The sequence below is a fragment of the Porites lutea genome, chromosome 5 (assembly GCF_958299795.1).
Source record: "Porites lutea chromosome 5, jaPorLute2.1, whole genome shotgun sequence".
Lineage (NCBI taxonomy): Eukaryota > Metazoa > Cnidaria > Anthozoa > Scleractinia > Poritidae > Porites > Porites lutea.
This window is the reverse complement of record NC_133205.1, coordinates 1,272,435-1,299,344: the sequence shown is the minus strand read 5'-3', so window position 1 is coordinate 1,299,344 and position 26,910 is coordinate 1,272,435. Positions and strand designations below refer to the sequence as shown.

At 37.7% G+C, this 26,910-nt stretch overlaps 3 protein-coding genes across 5 annotated transcripts; 1 reads left to right on the top strand and 2 right to left on the bottom strand.

Moving 5' to 3' along the window:
* Positions 1-332: 332 nt before the first annotated feature.
* On the bottom strand, positions 333-5,587 carry LOC140936757 (alpha/beta hydrolase domain-containing protein 17B-like). Its single transcript, XM_073386243.1, has 2 exons — positions 4,811-5,587; positions 333-3,004 (listed from the first exon to the last, which is right to left on the bottom strand). Exons 1-2 carry the CDS (start codon positions 5,452-5,454, stop codon positions 2,785-2,787), a joined length of 864 nt encoding a protein of 287 aa, XP_073242344.1. The 5' UTR covers positions 5,455-5,587; the 3' UTR covers positions 333-2,784.
* A 2,153-nt stretch (positions 5,588-7,740) lies between these two features.
* On the top strand, positions 7,741-12,448 carry LOC140938793 (integrator complex subunit 14-like). The gene is made up of 5 exons (XM_073388322.1): positions 7,741-8,789; positions 9,461-9,725; positions 10,018-10,083; positions 10,563-10,769; positions 12,199-12,448. Exons 1-4 carry the CDS (start codon positions 7,807-7,809, stop codon positions 10,755-10,757), a joined length of 1,509 nt encoding a protein of 502 aa, XP_073244423.1. The 5' UTR covers positions 7,741-7,806; the 3' UTR covers positions 10,758-10,769; positions 12,199-12,448.
* Positions 10,977-26,748, bottom strand: LOC140938792 (alpha-aminoadipic semialdehyde dehydrogenase-like). 3 transcript variants are annotated; one of them, XM_073388319.1, is made up of 21 exons: positions 26,689-26,748; positions 26,336-26,579; positions 24,896-24,949; positions 24,491-24,556; positions 22,254-22,334; positions 20,570-20,693; positions 18,999-19,131; positions 18,185-18,229; positions 17,600-17,677; positions 16,570-16,627; positions 16,217-16,256; positions 16,029-16,070; positions 15,342-15,436; positions 14,825-14,909; positions 14,648-14,727; positions 14,476-14,502; positions 14,031-14,147; positions 13,204-13,301; positions 12,345-12,418; positions 12,156-12,231; positions 10,977-11,720 (listed from the first exon to the last, which is right to left on the bottom strand). In XM_073388319.1, exons 2-21 carry the CDS (start codon positions 26,534-26,536, stop codon positions 11,666-11,668), a joined length of 1,629 nt encoding a protein of 542 aa, XP_073244420.1. In that variant the 5' UTR covers positions 26,537-26,579; positions 26,689-26,748; the 3' UTR covers positions 10,977-11,665. The 3 variants fall into 3 exon arrangements, with proteins under 3 accessions (XP_073244420.1, XP_073244422.1, XP_073244421.1); XM_073388321.1 differs by having other exon boundaries at positions 26,336-26,443; positions 26,580-26,698; XM_073388320.1 differs by lacking the exon at positions 26,689-26,748 and having other exon boundaries at positions 26,336-26,443; positions 26,531-26,551.
* Between the last annotated feature and the right edge of the window lie 162 nt (positions 26,749-26,910).

The following is a 26,910-nucleotide window of genomic DNA, read 5'->3' as shown; positions in this document are numbered from 1 at the left end:
TGAAAGTGCTGTGAGACAGGACCTATGGTTTGCTGTCCTTATCTGAGAAGACTAAAAAGTCTAACAGTTTGCAGATGTCATTGCAAAGGCAGCACTTTCTGACCCTGAGTGTTTGTTTGGCCAGGGTTTGAACCCGCGACCTCCAGCTCAGCAGACCAGTGCTTTTCCAACTGAGCGAACCAGGTGGCGGTCATTTGCTATGGCTGCTTAAAAAGTTGAGAGGAATTTTGAATGAACTACTGCACAACCTGGACCAAGAAAAATAAATTAAAACTACTGGAAAGCCAATCTGTTACCCAACACTTAACAGGTGACAGTTGCATCTCGTCAAGTCACTACTGCAATCCATTTTATTGATCTTTCCTCTGTATTTACACATTCATTGACAAGTACATCTTTATTGTTCTTCAAGAAAGGTAAAATGCTGAATTCTTTTCAATTTTTTATTTTCCATAAAGTTGGATCATAATGCAAAGATCTGAATTTATTTGACACTAAAAAAACTTAAAGAACATTTTGAATAAGGGACAAATTTAATGAAAAAAAAATAACCTCTAAACAGTTATGGAAAGAATCCATATCTGCTGCCTGCTGCAGATATTATTGGAGTCTAAGGTGACGCAAGTGGAGGATGACCAAAAAGAACCACACATTTGGTAAACTTTTGATGCAGAGAAAGTTATTTTGTCTGGTTGTTTGAATCTGGTTCATTGTAGATTTTTTTGTTTCTTTTTCTTATGCTATCTACAGTCAGTAAACAAAAGACCAATAACATTGATAGCTGTTGGAAATTAAGGGCCTTACTGTTCCTGAATATGTTTAGCAATCATAGAAAACCTATTTACAATATTTTTGGGACAATATTATTTTGTAGCAACGTATCCTTTTACTTTTTGGAGTTCTGCCTTGAAAAGATAAATGTTACATTTTATAAATTCAGGGCTTCAAAGCACCAAGGCTAACATCTAATTATTATAATTCATTATTTTAGAGTAGTTTCTAATAAAGCCAAAGTTCTCACAAAAAATTTCACAACAGCACAAATTGCTATTTTACAGAAGCAAATTTAAAAATTGCAACTTGAAAATGCTGTGTTGGATCACAAGGACTGCCACTATGAAGTTAGTAATGGTAGAAATTAGGCCATCACAACTAGCATCATTATCAGAGAGAAAGATGAAAGGAAGATGATTATAAGAACCAGCATTACCAGGGTTGTCATTAAGAGCCGGGGGCAAGGGATTTTCCCTGGCTACTAAGAGAGTGGCCCCTGGCTACTTTTATTGGAAAATAGAAGAAAAATAAAACCAAAAGAAATCCCTAGCCGTTTGATTCCCCGCCTACTTGTTGTGTTTACCCAGCAACTTGAAATCTTAGTGACAACCCTGATTACTCAAAAAGTGAATGTCTCACCCACTCCTCGTACATTATTTACAGAGTTAGCACACATAACGAGCTTCATAGGTAAACTTTTACAGTTGAACATACTTACAAAAATATTCAACAGAGCAAGTAACATTTGCCCTTTAAAGCACAAAGTTTAACTTCTCCTTTAAAGACTGAAACAGTTTTCTGTAGTTCTGTGTTATTTTCACCAAAGAAATCATAATGTTTAGGGCGTGAAACCAACTTGATGTTTTGATCAATGCCATACAGCCCATACTTAACCACATTAATAATGCAAAATGTCCAAGATTTTTTTTGACTGAAATATCATCCTCTGCAATTAAGAACAATGGTCATTTTTAAGGAACTACATTTTCAAGAAATGCTTAAATCCAAACTTTTAACGATGATTCAATTATTGACTTAGGGTAGACTCATTTTGGAGCATATGCATATAGCCAACACTTTCTATACCAGCCTGAAGTTTTTGTTAATCTTGCCCAATAAAAATTCCAAGGGTTACAATGTAAATGTGTCCACTACAAAGCTATGTTACAAATGAATCCTCCGTTAGTGAAACGTTAATTAGACAGCTGTTGGGCCAAACAACAGGTCATATTCCAGGCGAGTGTTTTACTGTACATGCCCTTATCAATCACAGGAGTGTCTTGCTTTCATTGGATGAATAGACACAAAACCATAGAAAACCGTTTAGTTTGAAGAATGCACTAAATTTGCCCCATTTTAAGGTCACCAGAGAAGCGATATAACATACATTTAGAATCACCAACTGTGCTAGATAAAGATCTTAACACAGCATCGACAAAAAGAAATAACAATGATAGCTTAATTTAACAGTAATTTAAGATAAAGGTTGTGATGCACTGAAAGCTTCAATGGAAAATGGAGTAAGCAAAAAACCGATGTGCTCGAAAAGGAATTCAAGATTTACATTTAAGTGTTAGCTAATAAACACAACATGGCTCATATGCAGAAACAAACTCTGAATCAAACAGAGAAAGACAATATCTTAAACATTACCAATGAGCAACAATGATAATTGTTCTCTAATGATGTTGTAAAATTGCATTTATGCATAACTGCAAAGCTCATCGACTTAAACTAGTACTATTAACAATAACAAATTGATAATAATAATATTCACGAAAGGAGGTAAGTATATATATTACCATTACAGTAGAGCATTTATTTTCACCTATAAAATTATTCTAAAATTAACACAACCATCATACCAAATTTGACTAGCTTCACATTCATCCTTTTCCTACTCAAAAACATTTTCTAGGCAAAGCTACTCAACAATCAATGAAAATCAATTTACAAAAAATAACGGACAACATTTCTGTAAATATCAAATAATATTTTTTACCCTATCAATCAGTTTGTCACTAGTTCATGTTGTATAAATTGCTTCAACCTTTCCAGATATTGACCATACAGTTCAACGTCATTATGACCTGCTCCTTCAACCCAAAGGGGATCAACCGTGCGTGGACATCGCTCATAGATGGCTAATCCATGGGAGAAATCTATAACTTCGTCCTCAGTTCCATGAATAACAAGAACTGGGGACACAATTTTTGACACTTTCTCGATGCTGCAAAAAAATGAAAAAAGGATTAAGAAATAATCATAAATGGTAGAACCTTGACATAATGAGGGGCCAAGGGATTGCCAAAATTTGTTCACAATAATGAGGTTTCATTACATCGAGATTCTTTTTCATACATTTTACTACTACTAGGGTAAAGAAAACTGTTCATTGTAATGATGACTTTGTTATATAGCAGATTGTTATATCAAGGTTACCCCGTAATAGGACAGAGTGAAGTCCAGTTCAGTCTGCAACAATTTGAGTGATAAAAAAATAATAACTTCCTACTGGATATACATGTACACAGTTGACAACAGAAATTGAGGTTCAATGTGGATTGTGATATTTGGAAGCCACATAAAAAACCTGCAGAATGGCCATAAGCTTAAGGAGGAGGGCGTAAGGGTTTGCAATGATGCGATTTTGGGAAATTTCTATTTTAAGCTGTGGGGTTGTGGTTTTAAAAAAACCATGTGCTTTGCAGTACTTAGAAATTTTCTGGTAATTTCAATTCAGTTTGCAGTTTTCTTATGTTATTCTGTGCCGTGATTATACGTATTTCTGTGCAGTTTTGCGTTGTTTGTACCCCCCTTACCCCCCCTACATAAGGGTTTGAAGTACTTAGACAGGGTAATATGCTATGTAGTGGAGCCACGTAGCTCCTTGATATCACCAGATACGCTGATTTTTGCCAGCAGCCAGCCACTTTTGACAACCCAGCAGAACAAGGGTTTTTTTTAGTTACTGCACATGACTAACCAACTTCAGCCAGTCAAAATTCCTTTTACTTTTGGCTGTTCAAAATTTAGACAAATTAATAAATCTTTTACTAGGATATATTATCTCCTAGAGATCACAGAACTTTTCATATTTCTCAGTCATGTTCACTGCTCATGAAGTACTCTTTGTACACGTAAACGAACCACAGTGCGTTGTTTGCCAGATTATCAATTTCCGAATTTTTAAGTCTGACCCAAATGTAATGTAAAATAGGTCTACCACTATTAAAGTTCTGGAACAACCATGACCAAACTTGTAATCCACTCTATAAAACTTGGCCCATTGATATCGGGCAGTTAAACTAGTGATATATATATAATTACCACTAAACAAACTAAAAACGATTACAGGAGAGGTTCAGGGGATAAAGATTGTTTTTTTAAAAAATTCTAAGACAATCATTTCAAATTAATGGGAATTATCAAGGAATGGGAATCAACTAACATGTAAAAGATGGTTAAAGACAGGTTGTACTCATGGTAATTCATTGAACAAAATTATTATATTTCAAAAGAGGAATTATACATCTGTTTATTCTTAGCCATTGAGCGAAATGTATTATTTACATTTCTCTTATGTACACACAAAAATTTGAAATGAATAAATTCTAGACGCAAAGAAACGGGTGTTGGCCGGAGTCAATCATTATTTAAAGCGCAGTTTTAAATATCAGAAACAAGGCTGATAGTATGCAGTCAACTGTACTCAACCCTTTTTAGAATTTTAGAGATCAAGCTTATAATACGCGTACAGTAAGGCAAAAAAAAGTTTTGAAAGATAATATTGGACATGTCACTTCAGACCAGAATAAAAATACAAGCTTGTTAGTGTAAAAATGGAATTTTCTTTGAGTGGAATTTTTACCCCCGTGTAAAAACCCACAGTTTGTCGCATAAAAGTTGAAATGTATTTTGATTTGCAGTCTAATGATGATTGATCGTTTCGGTGGAACGCAGTGAATTGAAGTAAAGTTAAGCACGCGCCGAATTTACTTGTACGAATTCCATAGACACAAATTTGTAAACTTACCTTGGGAAAGCGTCAAAACACCACGTTCTCTTGGTGTCGGGAAAGGCTACTCTCATTCCAGAAGTGAGCGGTGAATGAAGGATTATTCCCGCACATTCAAATCTCGAAGCCAAATCTACAGTGGGAACAGTGCCTATACTTTGCCCGTACACTATTATATTCTCGGGGCTGATTCCATAGCGAGTACGTAACGCCTGCCATGCGGCATCGATATCAGCATAAAGATTCGTTTCTGAAGGTCTCCCTTGACTAACACCGTAGCCAGAATAATCGTACGAGAATATATTGCAGTTTATCCTAGTTCCAAGCCCCACATAAAAGCTTGACATTTGTCCGAGATCAACAGCGTTACCATGACTGAAGAGGAGTGTAAAGCGAGCGTTAGGGGCACATCGGACGTACATGCACCCGATTTGATTTCCTTTGCTTGTTTTCGTCGTGAAAACCTCAATACAATCTAACTCTTTCTGGCCATACTGCCACTCGGCTTTCTCGGTAAGATGAAGCCCAAAGCTTCCATCGCCCAAATCTTGAAACGAATACGTCGGATCTGGTGGAAGGAAAGCCAATTTCGCCGCTATTCTTCCCGGGCAAGGTGGGCAACAAAACAAACAGCAGATCTCGGAAAACGAAAGACCGTTCATTTCGATGCCTTACTTGTCCAATAATATGCGAAAAAAAGATAAGAAACTACAAAAAATCGCCGCAACTCGAAGTCTTAACGGTGAACTTCCATGATCGCTTCAACTATTAGAATCCAGTTCCTTCGCCATTTCGCTTACATCACAAAAGACACCTGTCCCTTGAGACCATGACGTCATCGTCTCTACCAAAAGGGAAGTGCAATCTTTGACTAAGTACGGCATATAAAATTGCATATTCTAATCATTAAAATTTCTTGCAAATGCCAAGCACGAGTAAAATATCTACAGGGACAAAAAGAAACTTTATTCCTCATTGGTAATTTAAACGAAACCATTTTTTTAGTGTTCGTGCTATTTTTTGTAGCCTAAAAAATCGTGACCGGAAGTCAATATCAATCTACGGACGTAACTCCATGCATGAACACTTCCTTACGTCATTTGGTCAAGAATATAGGTTAACCATTGACTTCTTAAAAAATACTTGGCTTGTTTGTCTACTGCACATCAACAGCGCTAGTGCCGTGTATTCTTATGAATTTTCTGACTTCCTTTTTCAACGCTTGCTGGATAGACTCATAATAGTAGGCGCAAACATCACGCATGTTAAAATAGATGTTGAACATACTCAAGTCAGTCAATTCACTTTCGCCTCAACATTTTAGAATCGATTAGCTAAAAAAACTTTTTTCAAGAAGCATACATTTGATCAACAAGCATCCTCGGAGCTCGAGAGCCAGGGGCACGGGCAGTCAGTTTTGTCGCCCCTTTTCTCGAACCGACTGACTGCCCCCTGGGTCTCCGTCCAACGATGATCAACAAGTTGTTCAATTACCATTTCTGATTGACAATTATCTGTCTGCACCTCTCTCCTCTGCAGAGGCTCTCGCTGGGCAATAATCGAAAAAAATAGAAAGCGCGCGGGGGACGATGGGAAGAGGAAAAAAAGCAGGCGTCTCTCGCTCTTCTCGCTTTTCCCTTCCCATCGTGCCCCGCGCGCTCTCTTTTTACCAACAATATATACAGGAAAAAATAACGGATTCCCATTTTTGGATATTTTTGGGTATTTAAAGAATACCCATAAAAATCCCAAATTTGGTAAAGTGAGACAAGTCCCAACCACGGAATTCCCAACCAAGTTCCCTGATAGAGACTTGTCTCACTCTTCCAAATTTGGGATTTTTGTGGGTATTCTTTAAAGAGGGTCGTGAAGGGGGGTACCAAATCCCAGTTCCCAGCCTAAATTTGGCCCAAATCCCAGTTCCCAGCCTAATTTTTGCCAAAATCCCAGTTACCAAATCTAAAATCCCATTACTAATGATTATTTGCAAAATCATGCGCATAATAAATTAAAAGCACTGATTGACGCTATTTGGATACACGTACCTTCACCTGGACTGAAGAAAATCTCTCATTCTGCTGGTGAACACTCTTTCTCTTCCAGCCCTTGTTGACATAACCATATGAAAACCAATTCTATCATCTGCAAAATCCTCGTCTGACTCACTGTCTCCGCTTTCACTGCTAGCTGGTAGCTAGACCGCGGGCGCGAAGGCGAAAAATACTGATTTCACGGTCTCTACTGAGGAGTGCAAGGTCTGTTGCTACGAAATTTTATTTTTCTATTTCAAAATATTGGAGCAAAGACCGCTGAAGAAAAGAAATCCCATTCCCATTTTATAATTGTTCATCCCATTCCCAGTGGCTAAATCCCAGTCCCAGTGAGTAAATCCCATTTTCCCAGTCCACAATAAGGCTAATCCCACTTCCCATTTTACCCCTTCACGACCCTCTTTAAATACACAAAAATATCCAAAAATGGGAATCCGTTATTTTTTCCTGTGTTCAGAAAAGCTGACTAAATAATGTTTTCTTTACTTTAGCTTATTCATTTTTGTGTGTCTAACATAAAAGCGATAAAAGAAGAAACTGAATTGATATTTTGGTCACAGAGTGTCCTAAAAATGCACTTAGAGAAAGAAAAAACTGTGGTACACTTTTCAGATTTTCCATTGAAGCACCAAGACATATTATCAGTGAGGAGGCTCCTGAAAATTATAATCAGTGGCTGGTATAATTAAAAAAAGAGAGAAAACGCTCCAGTTCATGAAAGCGGACTGTAAAATTAGTAGAAAGGTATTCTTGCGGTCTTCGATCGATTTCCGCAGCTCTCTCGCTCAGTCGGGGGAGGAGCGCGGGCTCTAACTTAAAGACAATTCAATAAGCATAAGTGAAGTAGCCAACTATCAAGCAGCATGGCGCTAGGCTTTAACGTTTTGTCACTTGCCTGCGGTAACTTGTTTTGAACTTCGCCGACAAGCCTTCTCTGCATTTTCACCCACGAAAAGCCTTGCAATGCCGACGGTTGTGCTCCTCGATGTTTCACTTTCAATGCTGCGGCTTGTCCAGACGCCAGACGAAGCTCTTGTTGAGCGTAGACATCTAGCCATCCGTGGCCTTCACACCTTTTTCGATCACTTGTCCAGCAAGTTTAAGTTAGAATTTTCTGCCTTGTTAGCTTTTTCGTCGCTATGGGAGATCGTTGTGCCATTCACGCGAGATTATCAGTCTTTGAAGCAAGGTTGTGTTACGGTGGATGTGTATGACAAGACTTGTTATGATAACGGATTCAGCGGTGTTGTTGGCCATGTTTTAGAGGAATGGGGCACATCGGTTCCCTGTCAAGTCATTTTGGTCACCGATGGACGCACAGGGTCAGGGCAAGGCTCTCTCAGAGACCTTCTGGAAGGAAAGAGAAGGGACGATTCCGACCAACCAAGTCCTTTTCCTCTACCCTTTCCCTGTAAAATACACGTGGTCTGCATTGCAACGGCTAATGAATTAGGGTCAGATTTAATGCTGTTTCAAAGGCTTTGTGATTCAGCTGGTGCAGGGGGTAGTGTGTATGTGCCAGACACACCATTAAGTGTCCAATCAGTTCAGAATGTGTTCATGCGCCTTGCACAGACACACTTCATTAACTATGAGGGAACCCTATCTTGCGGACATTTGCAGTCCAAAGTTACGTTATCTCCACCACCAGACTTGACAAGCCTACTTGAAAGATCTAAAACAGCCAAAGGTCAGGAGAAAAACAGGAGGTTGCCGAGTGAATTATCCATATGTGGTTTTCTTGATGTGGCAGATGCTGGTAGTCCCCCACATATATCACGACATCTTGTCATACCAGTGCCTTTGTCCTCAGCGGATGCTAAGGATAAAGAAGGGGGAAAAGACGCTGTGAAAGACAGTGAAGAGGATGGGAAGACACCCTCCTTTTGTGTACTTCTGCATGGAAGTCTGAAAGTGGAGAAGATGGTGGCTATTGTTTCATTTGAGTGAGTAGAGACAATAAGATGATGGTTGGTCCAGTCCCCACGGGTGGGGGGGGGGGGATACTTTAGGACTTTTTTGGTGGGGATGTGCAGCTGGGACCCTGGAACCCTTAGCCCATACCAGAGCTAGTTCAAGTGAATTTTGTTACCCTATACTAGACTAAACTCCTCAAATCCCCTCCTATCCTAGAGTAGCTGTTTTCCAGAAACAACTGAGGTCACTAGCACAGTCCAGCCAAAACAAAACCGATTTGATTTTTTTATATATTCTTGAGTGGCAATTCCCAGTTTCCCTAGTCTAGACTAAAATCTTCAGCCAACTGATCAGTTTAAATGGAAAATGATACCCTCTTCTAGACCCAAACTCTCTGATTTATATACCCTGTCCCAGCATAAACTGCTTGAAAACCATACCCTTCACAGCAGCACATACCCATATAGCCCATATACAGCAGTACCATGCCCATGCCAGTTAAAAAGATGGTCAATGCAGTTTACTGAGTAATGCAATTGAATTTGATTACACTAATCCACTGGATAGCACTATCTACCTTTGGTACAACTGGGACAGGATCTAAACAACACCTCTATGCTTTCATCTTAAGATGATGTTGGGACATAATAAGTAACTACTTTTTGACTGATAAATAATGTTTGCAATATTATTTTTGTAGCTCTGACTGGTTTGGGATGCTTCACTCCTGGGCAGACAGCAAGAAGAAATCCAACCTAGTGTTAACAATTTTTAGGCCTGGAGGGAGCATTTCATGGCTTGGAAACATGCAGAAACTGGGCCCTGCGGCAGAGCTTGATCCCAATCCATATCACTCAATGCATAATGATGAGGCAGAGACCACGCCCTTTCCAGTGATGCCAAACCAAAGACGTAGTTATAATTCACAAGCCAATGTAGTTTGGATTAAGCCCAGTGGATTACAGGTACATATATTTGTAGGGAGTTCTGGGTATAGCCCTAGCTTTTACATTGAGAAAAATGTGACACTGCGTAAATACAAATTTCTGGAAAAGTTATAAAATTAATGTGTTTTCCCGATTAAGAGATTTTTCTTTGATTGCCACATTAAGTCAATAAATAAAATCTCTAGATGAATGATAAATAATGCATATACTAGATATTTTTAACTTTTATCATTGTCTTTAATCTGTTGGTCAGTGGTTTTAGCGGTACAGATCTTCTTAATCTCCAGATTTGTGTTTGCTATCATTTTAGTCTGATGTCCAAAAGCTGTTGCGTTATGCTAAGAGGCTTCCGGACAAACAAGTACAGTTCTACAAGGTTGGTAACCTGTAAATGCTTGCACAAGGGGTTTAAGGCCTGGGTCAAAGGTGTGTTCGGAACATACGAATGATTGGCAATATCTCTCACTAGGAGACCTAGAACAAAATGTTTTTTTCCCCAGAAGTAAATATTGAGGTTTTCTTGTGCCTGAACCATGTCATGTGACCAAAAATTGAAAATGAAGGAAATTGTTGAATTGGTGGCCAATTTACTTTCTTTGGATATGAGCCGCCCATAACCGCCCATGTGGATCCATGCTTTAGTGCTGGAAAAAGTTTTGGAGTGACTGAATATTTTTATCATGAGTTGCCTGACAAGTTATGTAAGGCACTACAACAGTTTTATTAACTTAATTTTGGGCCATTGCTCCTCAGAGCTCGCCTCCTAGCTAGTAATGTTCAGCTACAACTAACTTGCTCTTCTCAAGACTGAGAAAACTTACCACTCGCATTTAGTTCGTGAATTGTTTTACTCAGGAGCTGAACAGACTGCGGAGAGCTGCCTTGTGTTACAGCTATCTGGGTCTGCTTGATGTGCTGGCGAACATGTTAGACAAAGAGTGTCATAAAGCCACTCCCAAAGTAGCCAATCATTTGCGGTATGCATCGGAATGTCTTCGGGCTGGACCTAGCATGGATCTTAACAAGCCCATCACCCCTTTACAGGAGTAGTTCTTCAGTCAAGTAAGACAATTTTTTCTTCATGAAGATCTGATCTAAATGTCATCCACAAAGATAACTTTGGTGAGAAGAGACAGAATCAATCCCCCCACTCCCTAAAAAAAAAAAATCACACTAAGTCGTTTTTTGTACTCTTTTTATAATATTTTATTTACTTATTGCCTTCTCTTATAAGCCAGCAATAAAAAGGTGTCTAAAATAAGTAAGTGCTACTTTTTCCTACTTGCTATTAAAATAATTTTTATTAATATCACGTGAAATGTGAGGGTCTTTGATGTTGTAGATTTGGTATAAATAGCGATTAGCCTCAGTTCAAGTGTCATCATGCTTTATTTTCTTCTTCACTGTGCATGATCCCTATTTGACACACTTCCTCTGTCACTGCTTCAGGACCAAATGCCCATTGTCAATGCATCATTTTATGCGTTATTGGCCAAGGGTGTGGTCAAGATGGCTGAATATTGGCCATCCAAGAGAATTATTGACCTCGACTTTTTAAAATGCTTATATATAGCTTAAGCCAAGACCAAAAGTGAAGCTCTCGAGAGATACTTTTGGAAATGTCTTTCAAGTAATTCAACTTTTACCATAAGCAGAAAGCAAACTGAATTCCACCTTTAAAAAAAAGGACCTGAGCCCAAGATCAATTGAAAACCAAAAAATGGCCAGCAGATAACTTAAAAAAAGACACCTCCATGAATTGTATACTTGAGCCTGAGATACAGTCAGATGGCCTATCAAACTGTTTCTTGCAAAATACATGTAACTGCAAAGCAAACTGTTTCTTCTTAAATATTTCTTGCCATGGACAGTTTAAAAGCAATTATTTTAAAATACAAATGTATTATCTAAAAAATGTGTGATAAGTTGAAAATTCTTTGTAATAAACCACATTCTTCTTAACCGAACTTGATTCCTTGGGCAAGGGGCAACTCTTTGCTGAAGTTTATTGTGCTGAGAAAAACAACAAGACTGTTTTTAGAACCTCATAGCATGGTATGTTATGTTTAAAAGTAATACAAGATAGTGGAGAGAGAATGAAATTGCACGCATTTTTTAGGGTTTCAAAGTAAAGAATTAACGAAACCAGAACTCAAGCATTTTACTGATAATAAAACAGTTGTAAATTTGTCTATAGGATAACTTTTGTGGCGTTTGCTCCCCTACAGTATTCTATACATCATTTCATAAAATTTATCCCTGATGCTAGTAGATCATTTGAGTGCACTTACAGTGTAATAATATTACCCTGCAAACAGAATCTAGGTAAGTTGGGAGGAGGAAGGCCAAGGAGTTTCTTATCTAGGAAAGTTGAAGCGATTCTGCTAGAAGGGTGTTTAATGGTACATTTTCAAATGATTTTTTCAAGTTACAAATTTTTGATATTACCATGTTGACCTCCTCATGTAAGCTTTCCATGCATCACTTCCAGATTCTCTGCCACCTCCTGTATGCTTCTCCCCACCTTGTGGAATGAGAACAATGTTCAGTCAGCCAGAAATTCCCCAAGAAATACTGGTAATTTTGAATGCAATCACAGGACACTTGGAAGTGCAGGACTTGCATTGTATGACTTACCAAAGGCGCCTCCAATCTCTGCTCCACTTGTTGGAATATTTACATTGACGATACCACAGTCAGATCCCAATGGACTGAAAGACAGTAACACTAAGGTACTAAGAAATCTGGCTAGTTTAAAACTTTCATCATCCTCCCTCAGCAGATTAATTTATTGATTCAGATTCAGTGGAATGCTTGTTAATTAGATGATCCAATATTGTAATATCATATTTTGAAGAGAACCTAAACTGGTGAATAAAACAAACAATCAGTGAAAGCTTGAGCCCCTTTATTGCTATTGCTTGGTAGTCAGCATTGTTTTAGACCCAAAGTATGTAACATGTATTCATCACCTTTCCCTCTAATCAAAGTTGCAAAAAGCCCAGACTTTCAACAGGGAAGAGAAAGGGGGTGAATGTGGTTATTTACCTGAACTTTTCAATAAATGGCCCTAGTCGTAATCAAGTTATTTGTTAGCAAGGATGTCTAAACAATTTTACAAATGGTTGTTAGTAGTATACTGTAAAATTCCGAAAATAAGCCCTGGGGCTTATATTTTTCAACGACCCTTTTTGAGGGGCTTATTTTTGGAGGGGCTTATATTCAGAGGGGCTTATCTACGGAGGAAAATTTGTGTTTCAAAATCGATTGGGCTAGCCTTTTAGTTGGAAGGAAATTAACCATTTTTGCTTTGTTTTACTTTGTATTTGAGGGCAATTTCCAAGTACAAGCCCCCTGGGGGGGCTTATACCTGGAGGGGCGATTTAACGGAGGGTTTTTTGCATTACGAGTTTGGGGGGCTTATATTTGGAGGGGCTTATTTTTGGAATTTTATAGTACCTCAGAAAGACTGAAATTAACTCTTTGCTAGGCTTACCCCATCCAGTTAAAGACTTTGCCTAGGTCCTTTGTGAAAATGCTGCTGGACAATCCTTGCTTGACTTCATTGTTCCAACTAACAGCCTCCTCAAAGCTCTGAAGTGAACAACATTAACATACTTATTTATCATTCAAACATGACAACTAGAAATAGAATGAGATTACTCTACTTGACTCTCATTCTGTGTCTTCTGAGTCAGTCTTACCTCCTGGCCAAATAAGGTAGTTATTAGATCCAGAGCCTAATTTGTACTGAACATGCTGATCTTCAATGGTGGCTTGAAAAATCAACATTTTCGTTCAGTGGCCAAATGTCACATATCATTTCAGGTGGACCCCATGTCCTCTTTGGTTAGTGTCGTTCATAGAAGAAAGTTCAAAAGAGGGGGAGATGTGATTTTTCTTGCATACTAATTTCATATCTAATTTTATTTTTGAAGTTACCTGATGAGTGTGGTCCTGCAATTTCGGACCATATGAAAACAGCACTGTCGCAATAAACGATCAATGATTACTCCTGAAGCCTGAACTCCTTTGATTATTAATAATTTTTTTTTTCCGTATGCGCATTTCCAACTTTCACAAAAGCATCATTCTTTTCTGAACTCTATTATAATTGAGACACACTTTTCCAGGCATGTCTTTTTGGACATTTGATAAACTCACAGCACGTGTTTTATCAGGTGTAAAATCACTTACCTTCTGCTTGTGATTTTAAACCTGACAAAACACTGCTGCTTGTTTATTAATTATTATGTGAACATAATCACCAAGAATGTAGTGGAACTTCTAAATACATGAAAAAAATAAACAAAACAATATTACCTTGCACTTGAGAACATATAAAATGGGAACAAATGATTCTCGATGTACAATTTCTGCATCATGAGGAAGATCAGTGACGATTGTAGGCTCAACATAGAAGCCAGCCTTGTCTAGTACCTAAAAGGGGTGTCAGCAACAACTTTGAATTGAAGTTCCAAGAAATATTCTCAATGAAAAATTAAAAGAGGCCAATTCAGACCAATTTACAAACTGAGCATTGTTGACAATAATGTTATACCCTGCAAGGCAAAGGTTCCTCTCTTACATGGCTTTTAGTGTTTACGAAGTTGTTTGTGTAGCTTGTCTGTTGCATAGTTGGTTTGTTTTATACTCCCCAAGGCATGATAAACAAGCCACGCATATGACTTAGTACGTGCTACGAGCCATGCAAGAGAGAAACCACTGTTCACAGGGTATGACAATATTAAAATCTTGACCCTCTTACCTTTCCTCCATAAGTAATTCTTCCTCCCTAAACAAAACAAAACGAAACCATTAGGCAGGATTAGAAAAATTACCATGGACAATGACAGACACAAAAGACAAAAATTTCCTTTCAAACACTTGATGATCACATAAAGACAACATATTTATAAAATAAATATTTAATATAGGACCTGCTTCTGAGCATCATCGACAGCCTTTTTATATATGTCAATGGCCATTTCAGAATGAACTGGACCATAAAGAGTATCCTCTGCAAAATACAAGAAAAATTTGACCTCGACAAATAAGAATGGGTATGCTTATTCTTTCTTGGGACTGCACATTTATTTAAGACATCTTCCACCTACCATCCAGAGGATCTCCAATTCTGACTTGAGCATAGGCTTTTTTTAAACGTTCTACCACTTCATCATGAATGTCTTCATGGACAGTCTAAGGAAAGCCATTGAAAAAACACCTGTTAGTTTACCAGGTTTGTTCTTTTTATCAGTAAAAATTGAATTGCACATTTAAATATACCACTACCAAGTAGCTAGAGAGGAGGCTGCATGGTGAGAGATAGGAATCAACAACCTTTTGTACATTTCTAGAGAACACAACTTATCACAAACCTCCACTTAAAGAATAAATTATGCACTCAAACTCATGATTAGTTCCTCTTGTTTTAACCAAAGAAAAAGATAATAATTAACTATAGATATTAAAACTGCCTTGTTGACTTGTTACAAAAATCGGATTCAATTAACCAACTTTAAAGGACCACCAGCTGTGTTGGGTCGGAAACCTGTACACTATAAGACAAAATTGATCCAATGATGTTTACAAACTGTACTTAAAATAAGAATAAAAGAAGTATTTTTTTACCAATCTCCGTGTTGTTGTACATCGCTGTCCTGCAGTGCCAACAGATGCAAACAAGACTGATGGGATGGCAAGCTCTAAATCTGCATCATTCATTACTGACAAAAAAAAACAGTTGTATATTTTTACTAATTTTACTTGATTTTAAGTTATTAAGATCTCAGTTTCAATCAGTTTTACTATGACAAGTCACCAATTAATGCAAGTGGTTCATGCAGTACAGTAATGAGTACAACTTGTGTTCCATTAACAGCCACCCATATTATGAGCTTTAACATTTCACGCCTAAGAGTGTCCACTAACAGTTAATTGCTCCTCATAGCAACACTGCTCAATCAGACATAAGGTCATAAGAAAAATTAATATAGAAAATGATCAACAAGTAAAAAAGGTCTTGGTGAGGAAATGTAAGGAGATTAATACACACACTGAGCTTTTATCACCAGTGTGGAAAGCTAATTCCACAGGGACATTTTGCTGATAAAAAAAACCCCACCCACTTGCAATGGCAAAGACTTAAGAAAAATGCAGTACTATAGATAATTTCAGAGAGGCTGTATGCCGCAGAAAATGAAAATGGCTTCCAATTTTGCATATTTCTTTTGCTCCACATGGGAGCAGAAGATATCCCTACAGAACTGATTTCATTATGATGTTATAAGAATGATTATTGTAAAATATGCAGCTCACCAATAATGGCATTATTTCCTCCAAGCTCTAAGATTTTCCTTCCTGCCAAAAAAAAGGTTCTCTTATGACTCAGGGAATGTAAACAATGTACAATAATAGGACACTGAACTACATTTATTTTTTATACTCTTCTTTTTTCTTTATGAAGTTTTAAGAATATTACAATAGAAGTCTATGGGTTCGCTTACCAAATCTGTTTTGTACTGTAGTTCCAACTTTCTGGCCAACCTGAAATCCAACAAAAGATGTTTAAACGGTTGGGAATGTGACAACAGAAAAATAAAATCCATGCACGTCAAAAATTATTTCTGTAAGATCGCAGCGTGTGTGAAACAAAGATTAACATTCACCTGGGGAACATAATTTGAGCAGTAAAATAAATTAATTACCACAGTTGTGTTAGACATAGAGACATATGGTTGGAGTGAGATTGAATGGGACGACCAGTGAAACGATCATTGCTCTTTAATCTTTGATCATTATTACTAGGAATAATCATGTACCAAAAGTTAAAATGTGATATATAATTATGGAAACCTACCGGTGTACTTCCTGTGAAAGACAGTAAATCAACCCTTTCATCTTCAGCCATAGCTTGTCTAAGATTTCAAACATAACCAAGTGTATGTACAATAATTATTAAAGGCCAGTTCCATACGACATACTATAAACATGTGGGAACAGTGTCTACTGCAGTTATCTTATTTATTTGACCACTTCGACCATATGGTGCGGAACACACAACAGAGCGTGGGCTCCGATATTATTTAAGTGTGTCCTTACAGATAATAACCCACCCAGCCCAGGAAAGGTTGACTACACCACCGGGGTCTACATACCCTACTGTTTTCCAACAGTGGTGTAGGTCCTTTTATGTCCCACAAGAACAAATCAGTGAAGGTGCTGTGAGACAGGACCTACGATTTTTTATCCTTATTCGAGAAGACTAGAAAGTCTAAAGGTTTACAGATGTCATTGCAAAGGCAGCGCTTTCTCCTCAGTTATTTTAAGACCCTGAGTGTTGTTCCCGCCGGGATTTGAACTCACGACCTCCCACTCAGCAGACCGGCGCTCTCCCAACTGAGCTAACCAGGTAGCGGTTATAATAATAAGTGCAGTATAAAGAATTTAAAATAGATGTATTAATGTATCCATATGCAGACAGACATTACCCTCCCTCTTCTTACAACACAGTTTAAGGTAACCATTCTAAACAAAATCTCTTTGGCAGCACTTCTATATAATATTATATTACAGGGCTCATAAAAAGACAGTCCCATCTGGTCATCTGGGACAAGTAGATTTTCTTGCTGGGCAAGTGACGTTTTTTAATTCACTTGCCCAAGGCAATGGCCAAGGGTCCTAGGAAGTCATCTTCTAACTAAAATCATTAACTAAGATGAGCAAGAAGTGAACCTGGACAAGCAAATGTATGATCTACTTGCCCAAAGGACAAGCTGGAATTTAAGTTTTTTTTCAAGCTCTGTATTTATGTATTTTCTATTCTAAAAATAATAAATAGTACTATTTACCTGCTGGAATCTAAAATTGAATGATGAATTATGCCTTACCCAATTTCAGCACCACCACAAACAAGTGAACATACGGCTGCTGGAGCAGAGTTGCGGGACAACACATCACTTACAATCCTGACAAATAAAGGTGCAAAAGTCACTATTACTTTTTATTCAATCTGGTAACCTAAAGAACAAAATTAATACTTGGGAGCGAATTGGCCATTATTGGTATCATGAAAATACTGTGAATTATATTTATGGTGTGGTAATAAAGAAATGGATACTTCTAAATAAAATGCTCACAGAAGAAGCCCTATAACAGTTACTGCAGTTTTGCTGAAGCCAGACAAGCTTTCTTCATGGGTTAGTATTTATGATTGACAACTAACTTTCTCAGAATGTATTGTTATTAATTTTTCCTGTAGTCTGATTGGTCAACTTTGTCTAGGTGGTGGGCCCTGGTTATAGTAGTTGCACTGTAATGGCTATACTGCATTGTAATATTATAATTATAAAAAAAAAAAATTTGTTTGGCTAGGAGAGCCCAACAAAAAAGTGCCATTTGAAGCATGGAAGACACCACATCAACTGGTGCACGCATTAGAAAAGTGAAGCAGTTGTACCATCTGCTTAACTTACCTAGTAATGGCAACACTTGTTAATGGAGTTGATGGAGCACCTTTCCTGTAAAATAAATTATGTCCCAACAGCATCAAGACAAGCTTACATGCATAATAAATTCTTTTTCATAATATAACATAATGAGGAAAGATGCAAGGAACATTGCCTGCAAGAATGTTATTGTTTGAACAATTTTATACTCGATCCTGACGGTAAAAAAACAAGGTTGCCTTGAAAAACACAAAGACCTCCCTGCAGGCATTCCGGAGTTGCTCCTTCCCCCTCTACACTGATCCTTTGCATGTCAGCAAGCACACACGAAATGCCCTTACTCTTCCATATAAATTATAGTGAAACCTCAATAAAAGGAAGTGCCAAGGGACTGGCAAATTAGTTCCCTATGACGAAGTTTCATTAAATGGAGGTTCTTTCTCACAGATCATACTCCTACTATGGTAAAGAAAATCGTTTGTTATACCAAGGACTTCATTATCTAGAGGTTTGTTATTATGCCACTGTGGCCCTTTGAATGTGTGATATACATGTATATAAGTTTCAGTAACTGTTAAGAAACATCTCAGGTGAATTAAACGGTACTCGTTTTTGAGATTGATTAAAAATGGGCCTGAAAACTGCTCTTTAGGGGTGTCCACATTCAGCATGTTACAATGTACTGAAAAGAAATGTATATTCAATCTCCATTCACTTATAAGAATCATTAGAATCTTGGTTTACACTGATGGGAGTGAGGCAAGTGTTCTGACCACTGTAACATCCTGGCTTGCAGTACAGATGTTAGTAAGATTTGACTTAAGTAGCAGTGAGCACTTACCATAGATTGACATTACCACAGACCATACTGATGCTACTATTCCAGCCAAATACAGCGCAAGGAAAGTTGAATGCTGTGATAATCCCCACAAGACCAACTGGATTCCACTGCTCAAGGAGTGTGTGGCCAGGACCTAATATGAAAATAACACTGTCAAACAGCATATTTCTCAGCAGAATTGGCATGACTAACCAAACTGGCTGTCCCAGGGAGAGGAGGGGGGGGGGTACTACAGATTTCAAGTGACGGGAATGATCGGGTTGGGTTTGAAATTTTCAATTCCAGGATTTTTTGGGTAAAATTTGGTAGGCATTTTTTTCAGGTGGCTTGATTTAAGCAGGGATTTTTTGGGTCTTCAAAAGAAGAAGATTTGTGGTTTATTAGCTCGCATATCCAAAGTTCTGAGAATAACGTACAACCAACTTTTTGTGTTTTATCATTTAATGCATTTTGGAAATTTTTTAAGGCTCAGAAATCTGGCATGGGATTTTTTGGGGGTTAATTTTTGGTCAAGGGATTCTTTTGGGTTTTGACCCCCCCCCCCCCCCCTGCCATTTGATCATCCCCGTCACTTGAAATCCGCAGTACCCCCCCCCCCCCCCCGACTAGCTATAATTGACACATTGCATATCAAATTGTGTTTAATTAAGCCACAGTATTATTTATTTCATTTTTATCAAAATACTGTATCTGAGTGCCTCCAAGGCCGTCATTAAACTAAATTTTAGTTTTTAAAGCAGGCTTATCAATGATGTAAAAAGTTTACCCATAACATTTTAGTACTCCTTTATTTTTTTTAATCACTGCAGCTGAATCTCCATTAAGTTGCCACGCTAGATGTACTGGTCAGCATATGCAGGCCCCCTAATGGAGGTTGGCCGCTCAATAGAGTTTGTCATGAATTAGCATAACATGAGCATAATCTTAGCAGAAAACATCACTTCATTTTGAAACAAACAGGCAGTGAGAGCAGCATTACTGGTCCACAACCAGTCATCACCTTCTAAGTCATACTGTATTTTCCTTCATCATTCCTTAAAATAAAGCTAAACTCAGTGTATCAAGCGCTTGCTTAATAGGGATGACAACAATGGGAGTACTCGTTGGGATGTATGGCCAAATGGTGGCCGTGCACAGCTGCTTAATCGAGGTTTAATTTCCCATTCTTTTCTAGAAATATTTCAGGACTTTGATTATCCGCCACTTTATAGGGGTCTAGGGTGGCTGCTTAATGGAGGTTCAACTGTACTTCAAACTGTTGGTAGTTTCTTGGTGTTACGGATGGGTGTGATCACCAAATGACGTAATACATTAAAAGATTGAAAAGATACCCAACAATAGTCACACCACAACACAATTCCTTTCACTACACACAATGGTTTCCACAAAACCAAGAAACATCAAAAATGTAAAACCTGGTACATTCTCTGCACAATCATGCAATGTAGCATATTGTTCACTCTGACAGGTGTTTGTGGCCCTTCATTTATAAATTAAAGCTCTGCCCCAATAGAACAATCAGTCTGCATTGGGCAGATGAAACAAACTGCATTTATAAAGGCCCTTCTTACGTTCTGATGGTAGAACCTTTCCATCAATCATCCTGGAAAGACCAACAGCATAGTCACAGATGTCAACATACTCTTGAACCTCACCAATGCCTTCAGCCTTTATCTTTCCAACTTCAAGGGCAACCTGCAGGGATAAAAAGAAACTGTTCTTGACTGCATTACCAAGTTTAAGGGATGAATCCTTTTTAACATTGACTTTGAAATAAGATATAATTTTAAAATAATTTATAATAATGTTAATGAAATTATTCAGACACTCTTTGAGGGAAGATAAGGTGGCAAAGAGCACCTGGCTCTTTCCAAGACCAATTGCTATACATAAGGTGTGGCAGATACAAGGTGTGGCTTGTCAGTGGTTACATCGTACCTAGCAGAAAGAAAGCAGTTTGTATTGATTGGCAGTGAACAATCAACTAGTTGTCCGTTGGCTTGTGGGGTTCCTCACGGTTCTATGCTTGGACCACTACTGTATACAATGTAAACAGGGCCACAAGGAGACATAATGCATCACCACGAAGTCTCCTTCTATCAATCTGCTGACGACACACAAACGTACTGTGCGTTCAAGACTTCTGATGCTGGTGACCTTGATGAAACCAAACTCAAGCTGGAGGCTTGCATCAATAGTGTCAATGCCTGGATGCTGCACAACAACTTGCATTAAATGATAACAAAATGAAGATCCTAGTCTTTCATGCCAAGCATCAGCCTACTCCCTCTCTGGACTGTCTGAAAGTAGCCAGCGCTAACCTGAAGCCCACTGATCATACAAGGAACATTGGGGTTATTCTTGACTCCAATATTAGTTTTGATAAACAGATCGAGCAAATGTGTAAATCTGCTTTCACTCAATTAGATCAATTTCAAGAATTAGAAAGTTTCTCAGTATGGAAAGCGCTAAGACTTTGGTGCACACTTTTGTGACTTCTAAGTTAGGTAGTTAATTGTAACACACTCTTGTTTGGTCTTCCTAAGTATCAGACACAGCATCTGCAATACACGTTGAACTCTGACGCTAGGCTAGTTACATTGTCGCAGAAGCATGATCACATATCACCAATACTAATGGAGCTTCATCATTTGCCAGTTGAGCATCGCGTAGGACTTAAGATCTTGTTATTTACACCTACACCTAAAGTAGTGAATGGTATGGCACCTGTTTATCTCCAGGATCTGTTAGACCTTTACAGACCTTGCCGTAGCCTTAGATCAGGAAACATGCAGCTTCTGAAGACACAATCTTATAATTTAAAATCGTATGGGTTCAGGGTATTTTCTATATGTGCCCCCCAGCTTTGGAATGCCCTTCCATGGGAACTAAGAGTGTGCCATTCTGTAGGTAGTTTTAGACAAACCTTTTTATGAACATATGTTAGAGATTGGTCCCAAAATTTTGGGCTTTTATTTAAGTTATATTTATTTTTTTAGGCAATTTTCGATTTTTTTATTAATGTGAAGCGCTTGTGGACTCTTAAGGAATAAGCACTATATAAATAAATAATTGTTATTATTATTGTTATAATTGTTATAACATAAAAGGCAGGCACATCTCTACTTAAAGCAGTTAGCTACTGAAATATTCATGTCAAAATTTCACTTTTTTCAACTTTAACTGGCCATGTACATACAGGCAGACATGTGACCGACACTTACAGAAATTGCTACATTGCATTAATTAACTCACCAGTTTTCCAAGGTTTTCCAAGTTGTCCCTGAGTGCCTGGCCAATCTGTCTGACAATTTCTCCACGTTTCGGAGCAGGTGTCTATTGAAATGATCAAAGAGTGTGGTTCAACTTATTTACAATCAAGCCAGGTCAAGCATACCTGATGCCATTAATGAAATGATTATTTGAAAGTTGAATCTGTTGTGGATTTCTAATTATTCATCTCTACATTCCTTCATGCATAATTAGTGTCCCATTAGACACATAGTATAATCATCCATTCAAAAATTCTCAATCTGACTGAATGCTGAGAAGTTATATTCACTGCTCATTAAATACATGCAGGAATGCAGATTTGAATTTGATATGCTTAGAGTTGTTGCAATGACTAATGGATTCAATTTTCAAATGCTAAATTATATTTGTACATTAAAATTTAATAGAATCAATAGGGTACGTACACTTGACCTAGCAATAACTGTAATGTTCCTTTTTGAAAAGGAGTATAAACAATATGAATACTTTGATTACCTCATAGTTATCACTTACATTCATTTGGTAATTAATTAAGGTGACTCGACCCAGTTTTTTTGGGGGGGTACCATCCTACTTTGAAGCTCTCTGGTATCCCCACCTTTACTTTTATCGTAAGTCTAACACATAGAATGGATAACATATAGATCAATCTACAATATAACATAAAATTTTTGGCGATCGGAGTAAATGTCACGTGGTTATAATGCCACGCCCCTTTGAGGTCTGAGTCGAAAATCTGCTGTTGCTGGCCTTTTTTTCGTGAAAGTCTCTCGGCTACACATAGTGCGCATTAGTGCCTTGCGCTGAACAGAGTTTCACCAAAATCGCAAAGACCCAATTCGAGAAATTCAGCGGTTTCCAAATTTAGGTCATAATTTATGCGAAAATGATAAGCAAACTTTACACGGATTATATCTAATAAACTATGAGATTCATGTCTTTATTTTGGGCATCGTTATAACAGATGGGTCCTTGCAAGTCAGCAAAACACTTTAGGGCCTTGTAAATGCGCGCGATTTCGAGCAAAGCAAACATATAGAAATTATAGTTTTCGCTATTTGTTGACGTTTGTCAGCGTTTAAGAGTCCTTCTCACGAAAAAAGCATTTTCTTAAAAATTCGTAGTTTTTTTTCCTTCAAATTTTTTCAGGGCCACAATTGATTAACTAACTACCCGGACTCTGAATTTCATGGTCATTGAAAAACTGTGACATTATTTTCTATAAGCCCAAACTTGAGTAAACATTGAAGATTTTTAGCGTTTTGGCTGAGTTTGTGCTTTGGGAGTTGTCTATTGTTTCTAGTCTGTCATTATACAGCATTCTTGTTCAGCACGCGTGCAATGACCACGCTTGGCTGACTTCCGAACGTCAACAAATAGCGAAAACTATAATTTCTATATGTTTGCTTTGCTCGAAATCGCGCGCATTTACAAGGCCCTAAAGCGTTTTGCTGACTTGCAAGGACCCATCTGTTATAACGATGCCCAAAATAAAGACATGAATCTCATAGTTTATTAGATATAATCCGTGTAAAGTTTGCTTATCATTTTCGCATAAATTATGACCAAAATTTGGAAACCGCTGAATTTCTCGAATTGGGTCTTTGCGATTTTGGTGAAACTCTGTTCAGCGTAAGGCACTAATATAATGCGCACTATGTGTAGCCGAGAGATTTTCACGAAAAAATGCCGGCAACAGCAGATTTTTAACTCAGACCTCAAAGGGGCGTGGCATTATAACCACGTGACATTTACTCCGATCGCCAAAAATTCTATGTTATATTGTAGATTGATCTATATGTTATCCATTCTATGTGTTAGACTTACGATAAAAGTAAAGGTGGGGATACCAGAGAGCTTCAAAGTAGGATGGTATCCCCCCCAAAAAACTGGGTCGAGTCACCTTAAGGCTTACGAAACTAGCTGACCACAAAAGTCAGCTGATGTATACATTTCAACGTATGAATCAACACACTGCTAGACTGTCAAAGTTACAAAATTCAACTGAAACTTATAAATTTCTCACTGAACGGGAGAGTAAATGATGCAGCCGATTTTTAATGCCAAAAGAACCAAAAAAAATTGGCTTTATTTTTTTACTGATTAATTTAAATAACTTGGTTTACGAACAAGCAAAAATAAACTGCCTACAGGGACTAGATTCTGACCATGCACTGAACTTTATTAATTAATTTAAATTTTAAATTAAATTTTAATACCATGGCCCAAGATTTCCAGGCATCCTTTGCAAGCTTAACTGTTTCATTGTAGTCATCCAATGAGCCCTGAAGGATATACGAAAAATACATGATCTTTTTATCAATTACAAGTACCAATACATGTACATTTGTACACCTGTGGTATGTATTTCTTTGTACCTACAATACTTATCAAGTTTTTACTGAAACACTTAAAAGTAATGAAAGCTGTGGACCCGAGTTTTGGCATCAACTAAAGCCTCTCAACCTATTACTCTATTCCTTCACTGCCTGCCTTTGAAATAATTTGACATTGCAATCGGAGTAACAGAAAAGGTGTTTCAACAAATGTAGCAGGTACATGTACTGTGTTGAATAAGCTGTTTTCACTTGTAACATAACCTTTTTTTTATATGAGATACTCACTTGACGAACTCTTGCAATTGGTTGTCCATTAGAAGGGCAAATTGATGTGACAATCTACAAGCAAAGAGTCAAGCAACATGTATCAGGCATCCTATGTAACAAGATGCTCTATTAAAATAATCGTGAACCCCTGCTTACATGTAAGCTTAGTCCATTTCAAACTTTTTAATGCATGTACTTAGGTTTTTTTAGGTTTTTTTTCCAAAAGATAGTTTCTTAAAAAATTTTCCCAAAATTACGATGTACTTAATAGTTAGGTTTTTTTATAATATTATGTGTATATGCATAATTCACATTCTATCTTGTTTTGTATTTTTAGTTTGTCAAGTGTTTTTAACATGAGCCTCTGGCTCAGAAGATTGTGCAAACACTTCCCACGTCTTCGACATTATTTAAAAGGATTTTAAAAAAAAATTAAAAAAGAAAATCTGCAATGCTAGTGTTTTGGAGAAGACAATGCAGGGTCGGCCAGGGGGGTAGTGGTATACCAGTACACCCGAAAAAAATTCGCCAAAATACCCAAAATTCATCCAAAATTATACCCAGGTATACTTTATACCTAAAATTCAAAGAAAGTGATATACTGAATACCCGTATTTAAGCTGCAATATACCGTATACCCGATTTAAAAAGCCCCTGTATACGGTATACCCAAAAACCCTGGCCAACCCTGACAATGAGGGGAGGCATACTGCCATATACAGTGTACAGTGTACATGTATGGGCTATAAAAATTAGTATCTATCTATCTGTCTGTCTAGCTATCTATCCAGCTATCTATCTCTCTATTGGTACGTATGTATGTGGCACTGTGAAGGGTATGGTTTTCAAGCAGTATAGTCTTGGGACATGGTATAAAAATTAGAGGTTGTGTCTAAAATAGGGTATCATTTCCCAGGAAACTGATAACCTTGTTTAAGATTTTAGTCTAAGACAAAGGAAACCGGGAATTAACACTTAAAAAAATGAAATTGATAAATAACATTTATTTACTTGCAACCCAGATTAATGGCAAAGCATCAATAGATAAAAAATAGCAATTCTAGTATAGGGTACGTAGTACTCAAAAGACAGCTGAACTACTATAGCTTTGGTTTAGGGTCTCAGCAGTACACCATAGCTTACCAGAGCTTGACTCAGGGACGTCCCAAGTATAATTTTTCAAAAAAGAATTAAGCTTATTTGTGAAAAGCTTTCGCAAATCAGCTGATTGTATAAGCTTACTATAAATAAGCAAAATTATTATTCCTTTCAATCAATCAATCAATCAATAATCTTTATTTATACACGATAAGTATTAAAGCGACGCTTCGCTTTTTCGGAATTTTATTTAGGTCACTTGAAGTATAAGAAATAAGTCACTTATTAAAAAGCAGATGAAAGAAATAAATCATAGATAAGATCCTCGCAACTTTTTAACAGCAGAGATCATAATCCTACCTCTCCTCTGCCACGCCATGTGCCATTAAAGACGCCGTCGTTTTCCGCTTTAAGGCCAAGATCTTTCAGCCAAGCATACTTTCCTTCGTTGATCATTAGATTTGAATCCTGTGACGAGCAGAAAGAAGCTCTACTTAATCCAAAATAAATGGAACGAAACGGAAAACGTTTTGGAGATAATGCCAGAACCCGTACCGCCATTTTGAAGAGAGGCAGACACCAGATCACGCAATGCAACGTGTACCTGTGAATGGAAGAACCAAGTCGCTGTAAAAGAACCCACTTCTCCTCTAAATAATTAAGCAGCTGTAGCTTTGTAAAGGGGAATCAAACCTAGAAGAAATGCCACAAACCTTCAGTTGTAGTAATCATTCATAAAATACTTCAACCACAATCGCTCAATTGTCACGTGATCACGTTGGAGGTGTGGGCGAGGCGTGTCCAAGACTACTAGTCCCCAGACTTTTCACTTCCACGAGCTCTTCTAGTGTGGAAGCCACGTACGTTCGTACGTGGAAGTAAAGGTTTGAAGTCTTTGAAAAAATATAGGATTTACGGGCCCCACAGGTGAGTTT